This window comes from Meles meles, chromosome 7, assembly GCF_922984935.1.
Source record: "Meles meles chromosome 7, mMelMel3.1 paternal haplotype, whole genome shotgun sequence".
NCBI lineage: Eukaryota > Metazoa > Chordata > Mammalia > Carnivora > Mustelidae > Meles > Meles meles.
Window position 1 is genome coordinate 59,004,531 of NC_060072.1, and position 18,631 is coordinate 59,023,161.

An 18,631-nucleotide genomic window follows, 5' to 3' on the forward strand; every position below is an offset into this window, starting at 1 on the left:
AGTATTTTATAGAAGAGAGCGTTGAATCTCACAAGATTCAATTTTCCATGATCACACAGTATGTAAAATAAAACCATATCTCAAACAGTTCTCCAGACTCTAATCCTTTGTGCTTTCCCATCAATCAGAATTTTCTAGAAACAACATATATACATGTATGTATGTAAGCATGCATATATATATATAATTTTTAAAAGATTTTATTTATTTATTTGTCAGAGAGAGAAAGAACACAAGCAGGGGGAGTGGCAGGCAGAGCAGGCAGAAGGAGAAGCAGGCTCCCTGCTGAGCAAAGAAGAACTTGATCCCAGAGCTCCGAGATCATGACCTGAGCCAAAGGCAGATGCTGAACCAACTGAGCCACCCACGCATCCCATATATATAATATGTTATTGCTGGGGTTAGAATCGATTGAAAATCTAGAGCTCTTTCCCATCTCAAGGAAGTATAATATATGAGGCCCTCTTTTTAATCACAACATACTAGGAACTGATTATTTTAACAACAAAAATAAAGATTGGAGCAAGTAAAGCTGCTTTTTTCTCCAAGAAAATCATTCGTGTTTGAAAAGTATGACATTAAACAGTATAGATAGCTGCCAACCAGATTGTTAAAACATCTATTTCTTTGTGTTTGGTAAAGCCCAGTTCAACTGGATGACTTTGATGCCTACATCAAGGATATGGCCAAAGATTCTGACTATAAATTTTCTCTTCAGTTTGAGGTGAGTAGATCAAGTATGTCTTACCTTCTGTGGTAGATGAGGCATGGGTCCTGGCATATGGGGACTGGTGTCATTTCCCAGCTCGCTGGGCTTGCAATATGATTCATCATGGGCAGCATGGTGGTGTCTCATTGGCTGGTGCGGAGTGAGGACGTGCACCCTTCGCAGGTCAGGCTAGGGTGGCAGCACGGCAGCAAAAGGGAGAACAAATGTGGGGTAGTGGGGTGAACAATCAATCCGTCAACCTGCCAAGTCCCTCATCAGCTGGGGATATCTTAGGTCTGCAAGAAGCAGCAGGAGTCCTTGTGTGGATATCCTAAGAGGGAATATAAGGATGAGAAGAACTTCACCCATGATCAAATACAAAACCCCCTAATACTACCTACCTGTGTGATCAGAAATTCCACACAGAGCCCAGCTTAGTCACCCATTGCATGCGAGAAGTTGTAGATGTCACACCAAATGCTGTATCTCAAAGAATAGAACTTTGGTGTGAACTGGACATCTATGGCAAGGATGGGACTTCAGAAAGAAAGGAAACTTTCTATAAGAACACATATGCTAAACTCGGGAAAAAAAAATAGAGGTGTGGATGATTCTGATAATGGTGATGAAAACTGTGATGGGTGTACACTTTCAAATTCATTGAAGCCTCCAGCTCTCTTCCCTACACAATGATGTCACCTTGGTGATACAGCTAGCTGGCATCACCGTCCTCACTGGGAGGATTAGGAGTCCCTCCCAGGTTATGCCATCAAGCCTCAGTGTGATTATTGCTAGGCTTCTCTTGTGCATCATCATAATGAAAATTCAGTGAGTCATTTTCTGGTAAAAAGAAAAGATGATTTTAGTTGTGAATGACACACCATTCAGACTCCAGGGAGGAAAGGGAGCAGCTCAGTCTCAGAAATTATTGGAACCAAGGGCCCCACCCCTGCAGAGACATCCCCCGCCTTCTCATTTCTGCTTCTTTCTCTGTCTTGACCTCTCTCACTTTTGCTGCAAACCAACCTCTTTCTCACAGTGGAAAACAACCACCCACAACCCCCAGGCATCACATCTGAGAGTTTCCAAAGGGAACTGTTGACTCTCCTTATTCAGAGTTTAAAAATTAACAGGAGAGAATAACTGATGGGCTGGCCTTGGTTGTGACGTCCACTCAAGCCAATTGCAGCCAGAGAGGGCAGAGTCACGTAGGATACATTCAGGCTTATTCTGTAAGAATTATAAAGGAAGTAAGAATGTACTAAAGTGGGAATCCAAACCCCTTAGTTCTCATGACTCTTTAGCTATTAGTTAATATTGAAAAAAAGCCACAATTTCTCATCTCCTCAATTTGTTCATCCATTCAATGAGAAGGCTGAACTAAATCAGTGATTCTTAACTGGGCCAGTACCAGGCAGTCCCTTAGGGAGAGTTTGGAGTGTGCACGAGTATTTTTGGTTCTCATAATGCCTTGGGGAGAAGCTACTAGTGGTATTCAATGGAGAAAGGGACAAGGATGAAAAACTCTCTGCGATGAGTGGGACAGTCCTGCACGATAAAGAATCGCCCCAGGCAAGTAGTATTCCATTCACAGGGCTAAGTGTGGGAGGAGGGCACATCCAAGCTTTCTAACTCAAGTGTATTAGGGTTCTCCAGAGAAACAGACCAATAGGAAATATGCACATTTATACATATATAAACACTAATACAATACAATAATTTAATTCATCCATAAGTTCATTACATTATATACTTCTTATACAATTGAGAATCCTTATGTATTATAGTATGTATATCCTATATATGATAATACAATAGAAGAAATATAGATAAAGAGACAGTCTTATTTTAAGGAACAGGTTCACAACAGTTGTGGAAGCTCACAAGTCTGAAAACCACAGGGCGGGATGTGGACCCAGGGAAGCGTTGATGTTGCTGCTCAATGCAAAAGCAAGCAGGAGGCAGAATTTCCTCCTCCTCAGGGCACTTCAGTCATTTCTCTTAGGAGAAATTCACCTGATGGATGAGGCCCACCCACGTTATGGAGAGTAATCTGCTTTCTCAAAGCCTACAGATTTAAATGTTAATTACATCTTAAAAACAAAAACAAACAAAACAAAACAGCAGCAACAACAACAACAACAAAAATCCTTCCCACAACATCTAGACTGATGTCTGACCAAGCACTATCTAACCTGGCCAAGCTGACACATGAAATTACCCATCACACCATGATTTGAAGGAGTGTTTGGTATCTTTATTTTCTCCTAAGCTTTTCTCCATATATCTTTGTTCTTAATACATTGTTGATCCTATATGTAACTTGATTGGTGCCAAGTCCTGCTAGTGTGTCCCTGTTCTGGTGAGAAAATACAAATTTTTCTCCAGAAGTCTGCTTTAAGTCACAGGCTCAGGCGGTGATTTTTGAGCTAATATTTGCCCAAGCAGTGACCCATGGGCCTGACTCATTTCCTTTTTCATTCACCAGCTCTCAGGCACCGCCAGCCTCCAACCACCCCCCAACCCCCCATTGCTGACCCCTCAGGTTCCATGTCTGGGTACACTCATCTGTTTTCAAAGACTCATAACCATACCTGATTTTATGATGTATGTCAGACCTCTCACATGGCAGTCGTCAAATTTTCCTGAAATTGGTAATTAATCAAAACTTAAGAAGGAAAAAAAAAAGGTTTCCTGCTCTAATAAGAACCCAGGAGCATATTTAAATGGCCCAATCAGCTGGTCTAGCTAAATTCAGCAGCTGAAGAGTTATTTGTTCTGTTTGTATGAATGTTTAATACTTGTATTCATTTGGATACTGACGTTGAAAGATCACACTCATTCTGAGAAATTACATCGTTTATAAGCATTATGCTAATTGAAATGAATGTCTGGATTTGCATATATAACCAATACGGCTATAAGTCATACATGAACCTATATGACTTGCTAATGTGCACTCACTAAATGCATTCCTTTTTCACTCTGCATCTGATTTTGGAACTGCTGGGAAGATTGATTATCCTTCTGATGAAAATGTGCATCTTTTCTTAAGGAGGCTCGGGACTCAGGGATTAGGTTCAGTTCCTCATTTCGTATGTCTCATACGGAAGGGTTTTGAAGATCCAGAATTTAGAGCTTGAAGTTGGAGAGCCCATGAGACCTACCATATATTGCTCATTCTGCCATTAATTTCTGTGTTTTATATTTGTTTAATCAGCATGCTAGCAAAAGCCTCACCATCTTTGTTCAGAAATGTGGTTCCAAAGGCCAAAATAAACTGCATTCCTTGCCACATTGTTCATGAGGGATGAGCCTGGATTTCTGCTAGTGGCTTCCACTGGCAGCTCTTTTTACTTATGTTTCGGGCCAATTAACTGGAGACCTATATGCAGCCATTGTTGAAATAAGTCACCTTGAACTCTCTTACTCCAGGGGTCTTGCTTGGTTCCCAGACATGAGTCTTCCCTCCTCTTGTTTCTAATCTTCTAATCTTTTAATCTTTCTAATCTTCCCTCCTCTTGTTTCTAATCTTCTGTTTCCAGGTGCCTATACTAGCAATCTGTCCAGCAGCCGGAGCATGACCCCTAAATCCCATCCTAGTGCCCAGGGCCCTGCCAAACTTCCCTGAACTTGGCGTCCTTCTCCTCCAGTCCTCCATCACCTCCCCAAAACATCCATTTCTATTGCACCCCATTCTTCCTTTAGAGTATCAATCCTGGGTTGAATTATGTCCCCCCAAAGATATGTTGAAACCCTAAGCACTCAGTACCTCTGAATATGACCTTATTTGGAAACAGGGTCATTACAGATGTAATTAGTTAAGATGAAGTCATGCTGGAGCAGTGTGGGCTCCAAGTCAGACTGGTGTCCCTATGGAAACAGAGCTGTGTGAAGACATAGAGACAAATAGGGAGAACACCATGTGGTGACAAAGGCAGCCACTGGAGTTATAGGGTGGCAAGTGAAGGAATATCAAAGGTTGTCAGCAAACCATTAGACGCTAGGAAGAGACGGGAAGGATGCCCTAATATTCCTCCATAAATGACAGACGTCAGAAGTCCCTGCTAACAGCTCGACTGCAGACATACAGCTTCCAGAACTATAAGACAATTTCTGTTGCTCTGAGCCACCCAGCTTGTGGTACTTTCTTACAGTCACCCTCAGAAATGAATACAGAGCCTCATGAAACACCTCATTCTAAATCCCAGCCCCTTTTGCATTTACCTGGAAACCAGCCAGAAATTGCCCAGTTCCACCAAGCCGTGCATCTGCCACAGATGGCTCCACCACTGTCAACACCACCAGTGACGCTGTGTCTCCCCACTTGTTCCATAGTCCAGTAATCAAATTCACCTGACTCTGTGGTCCAAACAGTCCCAAATACTTAGACCCTGCTGATGCTCTTACAGACTCTAGAGCCAGAATAGAGTTTGTGGTCCTCTTGGAAGGTGACTGCGCAGGTTACAAGCTGCCTGTGTCCTCCCAAAATTGATATGTGGACAAGATAGAGGCTTGGGAAGGTAAGTAGGGTTAGGCAAGAAAGGTTGCATGAGTGCCCAGCGAGACAGTAGTCACACACAAGTCATGAAAAGCCCCAGAATGAAAACTACCTTGTCAGCACCTTGATATTAGCCTGCTCAGCCTCCAGAACTGTGAGGAATACATGTCCGTTATTTAAACCACCCAGTCTATGGTACTTTGTGGGCAGCTGGACAGGACTAACACAGTGCCTATGTTTGTGCTTTGCTGTCTCCAACCTACCGCAGAGTCATGGACTGCTACTGGGCTTTGGGGACTGTAGTAGTTTCTCAGGGCTGCTGTAACAAATTACCACAGTCTTGGTCACTTAAAACAACAGAATTTTTTCTCTCAGAATTCTAGGGGCTGGAAGTCCAAAATCAAAGCAGACTGCCAACCCAACGTAGACTGCCATTGGGCTTTGGGGACTGTAGTAGTTTCTCAGGGCTGCCGTAACAAATTACCACAGTTTTGGTCACTCAAAGCAACAGAGTTTGTTCTTTCAGAATTCTAGAGGCCGGAAGTCCAAAATCAAAGTGTTAACAGGGCCATATGCCCTTTGAAGTCTCTAGGGGAAAATCCTTCTTTGCTTCCTCCAGCTTCTGGAGGCTCCAGGCGCTCCTTGGCTTACAGCTGCATGACTCCAACCTATGTCTCTGCCTTTGTATGGCCTTCTCTCTGGGATACAGGACCCACCAGATAATGCAGAATAATCTTGTCTTATGATCCCTAACTTAACTGCACCTGCAAAGCTTCTTCTTTAATAAGACCACATTCACAGGTTCTGGGGGTTGGTGTGTGGACACATCTTTTGGGGAGCCACCACTCTACCTGCTGTGAATGACTCCGTGGCCCCCAGGAAGAAACACACAGTGATAAATCATAACAGAAACCAAACTGGCAAATGAAAATTCAAAAATGATTTATGTCGGATTCAGGCCATCACATCGTCCTTTGCCTTTATGAAGATTAAAGCCTCTGGAGCTTCCATATGGTTGGAAAGGAATAACTGCAAACCTACTGAACCGGGAAACTTAGTATTTGATTTTCCACTTAGTGACAGGCTAAATTACAAAAGATTGTGAAGCATTTTGTGCACCCCCGCCGTTCCTGCTCTGCCTTGATTCAGAGGCAATTTACATTTACAGTGTTCAGCCAATTAAACCTCTCTTACCAGCTTAGGGCACTTACAGCAGGGAGGCAACACACAATTAAAGTTCTATCAGTTAGTCCGCTTCCATATGTGCTCCTGCTCACAGCTCCAATCTGTTTCCACACTTTTCTTCCGTCACCGAGGCCTCTTCCTGTGGCTCATCAGTCTGTCCTCAAAGCGGGGGACTTGCGGAGAAGGTTATGGGTCTGTTAGTGCAAATGGCAGAGGAGGGAGAAGTTACATGTCCGGGCAAAGCAAAACAAAGAATCCGAACAGAAGCATCTCCCCACCGTTATCACGAGTGCTGAATTCACATGCATTGCATTTCATTGTTCCCTTGGAGAGTCACTCTACGGGACTGAGGGATGGAAAGTTGTTAGCCTTATCTTACAGATAACTAAACTGATGTTACCAAGTGTTGAGCTACTTTTCCAAGATCCTACGATTTATGAGTGGTACACCAAAAGAAGCCAGATGTTTTGACCAGCTATCTCTAAAGACACTCTCTAAAGGAGGTAGAATTCCAAAAGATTTTAAGCAATGGAAGCATCATTTAAATTAGCTTCTAGCTGCCCAAGAACCAACCTAAACATAACACTGATTTGGTTGGAGTTTGCTAAAAATAAATTTTGTTACTTAAAAGAACAATATAGTCAGTCTTTGAAAACCCTTTAAAATGGAAAACCACTTATAAAGTAACAATGACATGTTTCTGGTTAAAGGCCTTTAGCAAGCAAGGATTTTGCCTGAGACAGAAAAACTCCTTTTGTGAATTGAGGATCAAAGTCAGTAGAGCTTCTCTTTAAGGTTGGCTTCAACTTGGACCCCAGAGCTTGGGATTTCATGATCTTAAAAAGCCCAAAGGCTTGCAGAATGAAGGAAGGAGAGAGAGCTAAGTGATTCAGGTTGGTCCATCCGTGTGGACTGCAGTTTGCATCCCAGTAAGCTGTCAAGGAACTTCTATGTGGATGTAGCAAAAGACCCAAGAACTTGGTCTCTTTAAAGTATATGGTTTGCAAAGAACATTCAAATCAAGACAGAAGGGCCATGAAAGAGATATGCCTCTTCAGCCTCTCAGAACATCACCAATGTCCCCAATCCTTTCAGAAGTCTTTCAAAGACGCTCCCAAAGTCTTCCCCCAGATATGTATTCTCACTCCTGATTCACTGGAGTAAAAATTGGAAGGAATTATGAAGAGTAAACCGTGTGTGCAACATTAACATCCTATCTGAGTAAAAAAAAAATTATAGCAAGTGGTTTCTCTACTGCCTCAGTTAGTAAGCTCACAGAGAAGTGCATACTATCTATATTATTCCATTTCTAGATGATTGTATATGCCATTTACTAATAGTTCCCTGAACTTTCTACAGAAATATAACCAGATCTGCTGCACTGGTTGTGCACTGCCCAATTCCAGGGAGCTATTTACACCAGCCACAGTATGAATGACGCCTCCTGGGAAATCCAGGTGGCCTGACCATAACTGCTTGTTTCCAATAAGACACATGAGATGAATGCTTAGAGGCCCCCTAGCCTGTAACATAATCTTGCTGAAGTGTGATGGTTGTCTGTTTATACAAAAGTTGCCCTACCAACGCACATTTTGATTATAGGATGTGTAGGAGTAATGATATGTACTTAGAGGCACATACTTGGTTGTTCCTATTTTCACTGAAAGCTTTGCCTATCCACTACTGATTCATTCTTACTGTCCAATTTATTGCCAGATACTTAGTGCCTGTAGGTCTTACTTCTTATAACACAGGGAATAATCCCTACTTGTTACTCATTCTTTTACTACTTTCTCTAAGGCTATTGCCCGTAAGAGAAATACCTACATTTTCTCATAGAACAGAAAGGTTTACACATAGTGTGTACATTTCGGTAAATATATACCTCCAAAACTCTGAAATGTATCTCAGTTTTCAAGTTTTGAAACAATTCTTACCTTCTCCATGTGATCACTGAACTATTTTTCAGAATATTTACATATTGTATTAACCCTATTCCTGCAATAATGCTATAGAAGCATCCTATAGGGTAAATCTCAAAATCTCAGGGATCCACAACAATATTTCTTTCTTTTCCTCCCTCAAGGGTCTGTAGGACAGAATCAGGTCTGCTGCAAGCCTCTCCTCATTCTGGGGCAAGCAGCTTTCCTGGGCATGTTCTTTTCATGGCAGATGGCAGTCGCACAGGAGGGAAAACCAAGCTGAGCAAGCACACTTAAAGCTTCTGATCAAAATGATCCCTACCCAGGTTTATTGGCCAAAACAAGCTGAGAACAGTGGAGTGGAGAAGTGCACTCTGTCCCAAGAGGGAGTAACTGGAACCTCATGTGGAAGAGGGGGTGTGATGATTGTATTACAGACGGGGAGTGAGGAATAATCCAGTGTGAACCATAATCCAATCCACACCAAATACCGAAATCTCAACTCTGTTCTCTGTCATTTGCAGGAGTTGAAATTGATTGGACTGGACATTCCGCACTTTGCAGCAGACCTTCCGCTGAACCGATGTAAAAATCGTTACACAAACATCCTACCGTGTAAGATTGTCACTAGAGCCTCTCTTATTCATGTCTCTCAAAGGCTGACCGACTGTTACTGCAGATTCATCACTTTCAGCAATCTCTGGCTAAGCCCAGCTGCCATCGAGATCCTCTAGGCCATCTCTGTGACTGCATTGGTCCCATTTGTGCTTTGATGTTGTTAGATCCCATCCTATGTAGGAATATTGAATTTCTTTGCTTTCAACTGAATTGTGTCTGATGATCAGGAAAGACTGACCATTTGGCTCTTTGGAAATCAGAAATCTTAGCCAAATTAGGATAAGATAATCTGAGCTATCATAAACTATTTTCAATCAACTCTCTGACAAGGGAAGGAGACCGATGTACTAAAATGCCTCCTCTTTCTTCCTTCTGGCAGGTTTTCTTGTTGCTTAACATTTTGTAATAAAAGCAACATTAGAGAAAAAAGAATAATATGAAGCACTTACTGGACAAATAAAATACTTTCCAATGTAGATTTAGCTTTCTTCTCTGCCACACTGGCTAGAGGTGGGGGCAGGGGGTAGTGCTGGGAGAAATGGAGACGGGGGAGGAGGAGAGCTGAAAAAGCTCTAGAAGGAGAACTCTCTCCTTGATCAGTCTTCTTGATCAAATTGCACAGTGTCATCATTATAATACTTTACATCTGTACACATTCCAGAATGCACTTTTCTTATCTGAAGTCTGTTTACACAAAGTCCGTGCAACACCTAGGTTTCCGAAAGGTAGTGGATTTTCTGGATGTGCTGGTTGACATGGGAATCATGGATTCAGGTTACATCCTCTAGCCTTCCAAACAACATCCCTGATATTTTAGTTCCTCTAACGATCCTGCACAATGTCCCCACAGCCCAGAGACAAGGACAGGGTTGCTGATGGAGAGGAAACACTGATTGAGGTGTGTTTCTATATTTACTTAAACAAGAAACTAAAACTGTGGTGTGGCTGAAATATCAGGGTAAAATTAACTCGACCTGCCCTGTCACGGGCTGATTGGACTTGCTATTTGGATAGAGAAGGTCAAGACAATTCTTTCTGCTCCCATTTTTAATCTTTTTCTTCCTGTTTTTCTTTACAGATGACTTTAGCCGCGTGAGATTAGTCTCCATGAATGAAGAGGAAGGCACAGACTATATCAATGCCAACTACATTCCTGTAAGTAAAAGACCATAAATAAAAGAAAATAAAATAATGTTTTAAAATCAGGCATCCCAATTCTAACTCAGGAAGAAGGGGACTATTCAGGGAGGTATCCAGTTGTTGTAAAGAGAGCCGTTCTCCACCTGGCCCCCCAGCTCTCAGGAACAGTTCCTATTATTCCTTTTTAGAATAACAAATGGGGGAGAGGAAGCCCAAAGATGAGTAATGTTTGGCTTTCTCCATAAAGATCTGGTGAAAGTGAAAGTAAATAATCACCCTAAAGATCACCTTTCTCATGTATAAACTTCAATTTCGGCAACTCAACTCCAAAGGCTTCCCCCCAAGCCCCTGTGCTTTAAAAACAGTGACTGTTTTCATAAAAGAGGTGTGAGAACAAGGCTTCCAATCACGCAGACCTGAGCAGGTCTGTTACTCCGATTACCTCTTTGATGAAAAAGGGAAAGAACACAACCCGGGGTGTGTGATCCTTTGCCAGGCTGATCCCCGGTAAATTCTTTGGTTTTCCTCCTTTGTGTGGAGCAGGGTTTGGTGTTGAGAGTGGCCCCTTAGGTGACAGCTTTGTCACTTCATCCTTCAGGGATACAACTCGCCTCAGGAGTATATTGCCACACAGGGGCCACTGCCTGAGACCAGAAATGACTTTTGGAAGATGGTTCTACAACAAAAGTCCCAGATCATTGTGATGCTCACGCAGTGTAATGAGAAAAGAAGGGTAAGTGCCTGGGGGGGGGGTCCCCACTGGGACAGCACAACCCGTACCTGCCGTGGCCATGGCTTGAGTGCTTACTGTGTACCAGAGACTTCCACTTGCTCCATTTTTCATCCTCACAACAGTACGACACGGTTCTTCAGAGACAACGACTCCTGTTTTTCCTAAGTGAGCACTGGCTCTTTCTTCCATCGCCTGTTTGTTTTGAAATGTTGTGCCATTGTCTCCTCAGGTGAAATGCGACCATTACTGGCCCTTCACAGAAGAGCCCATAGCTTACGGAGACATCACCGTGGAGATGATCTCGGAGGAAGAGCGGGACGACTGGGCCCGCAGACACTTCCGGATTAACTATGTAAGTCTCGAAGCACGTCCCCATGCTGAGGGGATGCCCACGTGTCAGAGGCCAACCCACCATCATGTCAGACTGTGAGCTCTTCACACTTGGCAACACTGCTTTCTTCAAGAGATAAATCCCACTTTGAACATATCATTTCCCATTTCATCCACAATGGTGTGGGAAGCAAGTACCCTGTTTTAATAAGCTTTGTAATCCCAACCCTTAGCCACTTATAAAATCTTTGTGGGATGAATAAATGAGGGGGTGAATGAATGATTTCAAAAATAGTAAAATGCGTGGAAAGCTCACAGACGTTCCTCAGAGAAAAATATTTGACAACCTGAATGCCCTTTGAATCCTGCTTTGTTTCTTGGCTATTTCAGCCAGAAAGACAGTGTAAACGTCTGGGTAAAGGAGAACAAATTTCCCGGGTTTGCATCCAGGAGAAAAGAGAGTGCGGAGCGCAAAATAGGGCCTGTTCCATGCCTGTTTCCTTGACAGAGAAGAGTCACATAGATCAGTGTCTGGACGGTACTATGCTTCTTGTCCTTGGTCTTAAATGGTCACCTAGCTTGCAACGATAATCGCGTCACAGTCTTAAAACACTAAAATAAAACATGGAATAATAGTGTTTTCTGGTAAGATGTGTATACCATAGTTACAAACATTTGGTCCTAGAGTGCCCCCTTTTGGCCATAAACACATAATCTAAATTTTTATGCTTCCTGGATGAAAGTTACATTGCAAAAGAACATTGTGCTGTGCTAATAGATGTTTTTTCTATCTGTTTCAATTTTTGTTCACATTCTTCTTTATTCCCTTCATACTGACACATGGGAGCTTTCTGAGTACAACCAGATAAAAGCACATGATTGAGGAAATCGGAGTAAGAGAAATTTTGGAATGGCTAAGATGTAACAAGGATAGTTTTCTCATTTAATAAGAAAGGAGGAAAAAGACCATAACATGAAATTTGAAAACTTGGCCTGAACTGAGTAGGAACTGGGGACTAAAACCAGAAAAAATGTGTTTGTTCCCATTGATGTGTGCCCTGCTATTCAGCTGACAGGGATCACCCTGGTACGAAGAATTCTGTCTTGTAGCAATAGAAAGCTATAGAGAGACTAGTGACAATTTAAGTGTTTCCTAGTTTTGAACCACTTTTCATATTTTAGCTATATTTATATATAATATATATAATATATTACATATGTAATATATTATATATAATATATATTTTAGCTATATTTATCAATTAAATATATATAATTGATCTGAAAAAATATATGTAATAATACACACACACATATATTGCCTACCATGTACAGGTCTTTGCATGAAGTCTGTATTTGAAAAGAGCTAACATTTTGGGGGAGTTTCTCTGGGCAACCAAAGTTATCTAGTGATTGCGTGTGCTTCAGTCCTCATGGCGCTGGGTAATGGAGTCGTTCTGCACAATTTATTATGCTTGGGTTACTTCCTGGCCATAAAAAGCCATGAGTCGCTGGCGTCTTCGCAGACTTGCGCACACATGCTCCATGTGTCTGAAAAGGAGCCTTTTAACGCAGTGAGGGAGGGACTGCATATGTCTGGGGATGGAGAGTCTTACGGGCCGAGGGGACGGGGAGAGGTGCAGGTGGGGCACTGGTTTATTTATGTTTGCACAGATCTTACCTGTATATTCTTTGTTTATGTATTTACTTACATTTATACAAATTTTACTCCACCCAAGACCACTGATTCTTAGGAATTCATTTCTCCCAAATATCTGAACCTAACTTTAGTTTCATAACCAGGCCAAATTCTTCCAAATTACGGCACAGTATTCCATTCACCGAGTGGATTCTAGGCTCTTAGCATGTTTGAGGGAAGGGGGATGAATTAGATCTTTGTGAGGCCTGGATTTGGAATATTTGTGACAATTGATAACAAGAACAGAATAAATCTTTATGCTTACAAATTAGTAGAGACTAAAAGGAGTGAGTCTTGGGGCACCCGGGTTGCTCAGTCTATTAAGCATCAGACTCTTGTTTTGGCTCAGGTTATGACCTCAGGGCCGTGAGATTGGGCTCTTAATGGGGCTCTGTTCTCAGTGCAGTGTCTGCTTGAGACTCTCTCCCTCTCCCTGCCCCTTCCCTTACTCTTTCTCTCTCTCAAATAAATAAATCGAAGAAGAAGAAGGAGGAGGAGGAGGAGAAGGAGAAGGAGAAGGAGAAGAAGAAGAAGAAGAAGAAGAAGAAGAAGAAGAAGAAGAAGAAGAAGAAGAAGAAGAAGAAGAAGAGAAAGAAAGAGGAAGAGTGAATCTTGAAGGCCCATACCCTCACTGATAATTACTCAGTTCTGAGGGGACAAGAATGTATTTGACATATGGGTTAATATGAATGAGATAAATATACAAAACATACCAACCCACTGGGATTCCCAGAACCAACCGTATACCTACGCTGAGCTGGATGGGAGAGGGTGGTGGTAATTAGGTAATAGTGATGACCATATCTACCAGGTCCCATCCTTCACAGACATGAGCACACTTAATTCTCACAAGCATCCTTGTGATGGGCTATTTTATCCTATAACGTCTAAAAGGGCTTATTTTAGGTATGAGAAAACATGTTCAGCAAGTTTTTCTTGGGTCAGAACACAAGACAGGGATTGTCCTATTGGTGAGGTTTTGAAAGTATAAACTTGGGTAAAATCTCTAAGGGAGGTAAGCAGGATAGGACAGGGTAGGGAAGGATCTACACACAGCAGTGGGTTTTTCTGAATTCTGGCCTCAGCTGGATCCCACGGAGATGGCCGGAGCAGTGAATGGCACCGTGCTGTTAGCTTACCCCCTGACATAAGGGGGCAGGTGCTTTGTACCCCAGTATCCGTCATCCCTCAGCTGTGAGCTGCCCTCCTCAGGAAAACACGTCTCCCTGGGCATATTCCAGCAAGGCAGGTCCCTTTGTAGAAGTCAGCCATGAGGAGGATGCAGCCATATGCTGTTAGCAGCAGCTGGAAAAGGGGTGCATCAGCCTGGTGAAGGGGACCCGGGGACAGGAAGGAACCAATTGCACCTTCCACCGGATTCATGGACCAACGCTGATGCAGTTGCCAAAAGGCCAAGCCGGGAGGCAAACCCCGATCCACTGGAGCTCTTATCTCTACAAAGCCATGGAATCACCTCTTTACCCTACTCTTTGAAGTGTTATACAATTAGTTTGTTTTTTTTTTCAGGGCCTGCTTTGTGCCAGACACCATCCTCAGGGCTGGGAAGAGAAGAGGGACGGGCCAGGGTGGGAACGGGCTTTAACTTCTGAGGCTGAGGAGGCCCAGGCCGTCTGGCGGGCACACCGTGACACTCATGCTTGTGTTGGCTTTTCCTCCTAAAGGCGGACGAGACGCAGGATGTGATGCATTTCAACTACACGGCGTGGCCCGATCACGGGGTACCCACAGCAAATGCGGCCGAGAGCATCCTGCAGTTCGTACACGTGGTTCGACAGCAAGCTACGAAAAGCAAAGGCCCCATGATCGTGCACTGCAGGTAACCTCGTCAGCCCTGTCTTCCCTGGTGGTACCACAGGCTCTGCTTTACAAAGCCAAGAGCCCAGTCCTCCATATACCCCGGTCCCACTGAATTCACCATGACATGAACTCTGACTTTCTAAAATTTACAGTTAACGCATATCTCACTAGATACATGATTTGCTTATAATATGGCTTTTCTTTCTCCTCATAGTCTATGAGGTAGATCCTATTAGTCTCACTTTCAGATAAAAGAAAAAAAAAAAAAACCTGAGAAGTGCAGAGGGGAGGTAAAGGGAGTCACATAAATTCATGCAGCTGGAATGGGGAGGGATTAGGGCTCAAATCCATGCCTTCAGGCGCTCCCAGTGATTCTGAGTGGTTTATAACATGGCCAAACACGATGTGGGACTAAAAATCACTAATCACAGCACTAAATAACATAAATATTCTTGACCTCCTGCAAATGGCTGTCGCCCCAGACCTAGAGCTAGTGTGTGGTCTCTCAAGCCGACTTTCTAGCAGGGGGTGTGACCAAACTCCAAGGATACAAGGAAGACTGGAATTGGTTTTTGTGTTATCAGCTCCCTGAGACCAGGAAGCAAGTCTCCAGCAGGCTCCCTCTGGACTCCTTACCTTCCTCAGGAAACAGGGGGCCCCACACCTCTTTGAGGGAGGCAGCAGGGCGATTCAGAAATGTGACCCTGAAAGACACACCAGCGGGCGCCTGGGTGGCTCAGTCAGTTAAGCGTCTGCCTTTGGGTCAGGTTATGATCTCAGGGTCCTGGGATCAAGTCCTGCATCCCATGTGCATTTCCCTGCTTAGTGGGGAGTCTGCTTCTCCCTCTCCCAGCCATCCCCCTAACCCCACCGTTGAGTTCTCTCTCTCAAATTAAAACAAAACAAAACCACCAACCACAATCGTGTATTTCAAACTAGGGAACTTTTCTCAGGAATATTTCTTCCTTTTTCTCAGTGGTGCTACCTGTAGTTTGGGGGTTTTTCTAGTGGCCAATGTGTTTGCAACAGTATAAAATCACTGTCTGAGGAACATGCTGTCTGGACTCTCTCTTGCAGTGCGGGAGTCGGCCGGACAGGAACATTCATTGCCCTGGACAGGCTCCTGCAGCACATTCGGGATCATGAGTTTGTCGACATCTTAGGGCTGGTGTCAGAAATGCGATCGTACCGGATGTCTATGGTGCAGACAGAGGTAGGAGCGGAATCAAAATGTATTTTCAAATATGCCCTGGACTGAGAAACTTCTCGTGATTCAGTCTCATGTTTCAAAACAATTGTCTCAGTTTTTTTCTGCCTCTGCTCTTCCCAGTTTCTTAGTGTGCATGTTCAAACTGTTTAAGGTACAAAAAAAAATAGATATTAGCCTCTAGAAATCCATTCAGTGTATAGTGCTAGCTAGCCCTACAGTTGGCGTCCTATGCCCTTTAGTAATCCAGGGCACACGGATGCATCTACAATATCTATAATAGAATAAAACCTCTTTGGACAGACGGAGTTCAGTGAAGGTGACAGCCGATCTGGGTAAATGCCACCAAGAGGAGACTGTGGAACTGACGTGATTTAATTTATATTTGAAATGCTAGATGTGATTCAGTAAGTTTGGCATTAGTTCGTCCTCTATGTGACTCTCTGTCCCAATGCACTTTGGATGATGATCAGGGGCTGGATTTATGCTTTCTGTCCCTCTTATGACGTTAAGGATTTCCAGCTCCCAACGGAGCCATGCCGCCAGTGTCCTTGATCTAAAGGAATTACCACTGTAATGACGTGGGAGCATTCCCAGAAATACCCACCAGTGTTGTGTGCTTCCTCTTCCTCCTCTTCCGTCCCATCCTCTCCTGCCTGGAAGCCTTGGAATGCACTCTGCCGGAGTGGTTAGCCCTGGGCTGCCATGGGCACACAGCATCACACAGCCTCCCAGCAGCAGCATGTGGGCTTCTGGGTGCCTCCGAAACCCACGCACAGTAGCTGGTTCGGAACCCTCGTTACCGTGCGGGACTTGCGACCTCTCAGCTTGGAGCATACAATAATCCTTTTTGCTCGGGGAGTGTGGGGGCGGAACGCTTGTAGAGTAGAAAACAACCTGACCTGACCTACTCAAGTTCCAAGAGATGAAATGCTGCCTTCGTCTCCCCATGCTTTTCCTACTAAGCACCACTAGGTGTCAGTATAACTCAAAGAGCCTGTAGTAATGGCAGCTCTCTGTTCACGCTTCCGGTCGGTCTTTCTTTCTTTCTTTCTTTCTTTCTTTCTTTCTTTCTTTCTTTCTTTCTTTCTTTTTCTTTCTTCCTTCCTTCCTTCCTATGTTATGTTATTCACCATACAGTACATCATCAGTTTCAGATGTTCCAAGTGTTCCAAGATTCATTATTGACATATAACACCCTGTGCTCCATGAGATCCATGAAATCCGTGTCCTCCTTAATATCCACCACGAGGCTCACCCGTTCCCTCTGCCCCTTCCCCTTCTAAAACCCTCAGTTTGATTCCCAGAGGCCACAGGCTCTCATGGTTCATAACCCCCTCCCACCGTGCCCCACCCAGCCCAGATTTCCTTGCCTTCATTTTTCCCTTCCTTCTCCTAATGCCCTCCATGCTATTCCTTACGTTCCACAAATAAAGGCAACCATATGATAATTGACTTTCTCCACTTGACTTGTTTCACTCAGCATGATGTCCTCCAGTACCACCCATGTTGATGCAAAAGTTGGGTATTCATCCTTTCTGATGGCTTAATAATATTCCACTGTATATATGGATGATATCTTCTTTATCGATTCTTCTGCTGAAGGGCATCTCAGTTCTTCCCACACTTCTGGTTTCTCCTCTCCTACTCTTTACTTTTCTTTCCTGCTTCCCCACTCCCATCTGACCAAGGCTCGATACAGCCGACCCAAGGGATTTATTTCTGCACTTTACCAAGATCATACCACTTTGGAAAGAGTGACCCATTCGCATGCAGTTCTCATTGATAATGTGTTTGCTCACTTCCTTGAGCCCACTCACATCCCAGCCCAGCTGCCTTCTAATTTACAACAGTGGGGACACGAACATTACCTCGTTGGTGTAAGCTCAAAATGTTCTGCTTCCCCAGAGAAGCCCACTACCTACTGATTAAACAGTGCTTTATCAATCGGTCCATATTTTTGGTTTTCACTCCCATAAATTTACATCCTAATATGTGGTTAAAACTCCCCATTATGTATTTTAATCCCCAAACTTCAAAGGGCCACTCCTTATTTTAACTATTTTGGATGTGATGAATTGTCTGCCCCATTGACTTAATTTATGCCTCTTATAATTTTATAGACTTTGATTATAGCCTATTTGCCTTTGGCTTTCCCAATTACAGAATCCTAATGCCTTTTTAAAAACTACCTTCGCATGACAGACCCTCCATCCAATTTGCAACACCATTTATCTCTTCTCAAGTGTGGTAATGGCACCGAACTAGAGCAGTCAGCCCATGTGTCTTGGCAGAGCTGAGGAAGTGTTCTGCGTTCTCCCTAACTTTCTGGTCCCAAATCTTGGTTGTTTGGCTTTGTTGTTTCCAGCAACAGTTTTAGGCTGACATCTCCAGGGAAACAGTCTTTTTAAAGGGCAATATCCCTTCCCTGAACTCTGGTGGGAAAACTCAAAATCAGCAAAAGAGGCAGAGGTCACCATAAGTTACTGATATTTTCCAACTGTTCCAGCTTCGCTCTTGAGTTCCCTCGGGATTCTGCAGCGAAGGCTGTCTAGCTTGAGCTATTTATTTATGTCTGTTTTGTTAGTTATGTCTGGAACATCTTGTTCGTTTACCTTTGTTTTTCCTGGTTCCTGTGCTTTTCATGGTTCAACCTGGATTCTGAATGTTAGGGTTTTCCTAACATCCTCCTTGAGCCCATTCATGATACCCTAGTCCTGCTGCCTTCGACCTTACTGATGTTAACAAATAAGGAGCAAAGTAACAAAT

General features: G+C 43.4%; 1 protein-coding gene across 1 annotated transcript in view; it reads left to right on the plus strand.

The window, feature by feature from the left end:
- PTPRO (protein tyrosine phosphatase receptor type O) overlaps positions 1-18,631 on the plus strand; it is a 242,160-nt gene that overhangs the window by 217,323 nt on the left and 6,206 nt on the right. The window contains exons 19-25 of the mRNA XM_046013693.1: positions 643-724; positions 8,842-8,932; positions 10,014-10,090; positions 10,674-10,808; positions 11,038-11,160; positions 14,520-14,674; positions 15,733-15,868. Of these exons, the coding sequence (XP_045869649.1) occupies positions 643-724; positions 8,842-8,932; positions 10,014-10,090; positions 10,674-10,808; positions 11,038-11,160; positions 14,520-14,674; positions 15,733-15,868 (799 nt within the window). The remainder of the gene's footprint in view (positions 1-642; positions 725-8,841; positions 8,933-10,013; positions 10,091-10,673; positions 10,809-11,037; positions 11,161-14,519; positions 14,675-15,732; positions 15,869-18,631) is intronic.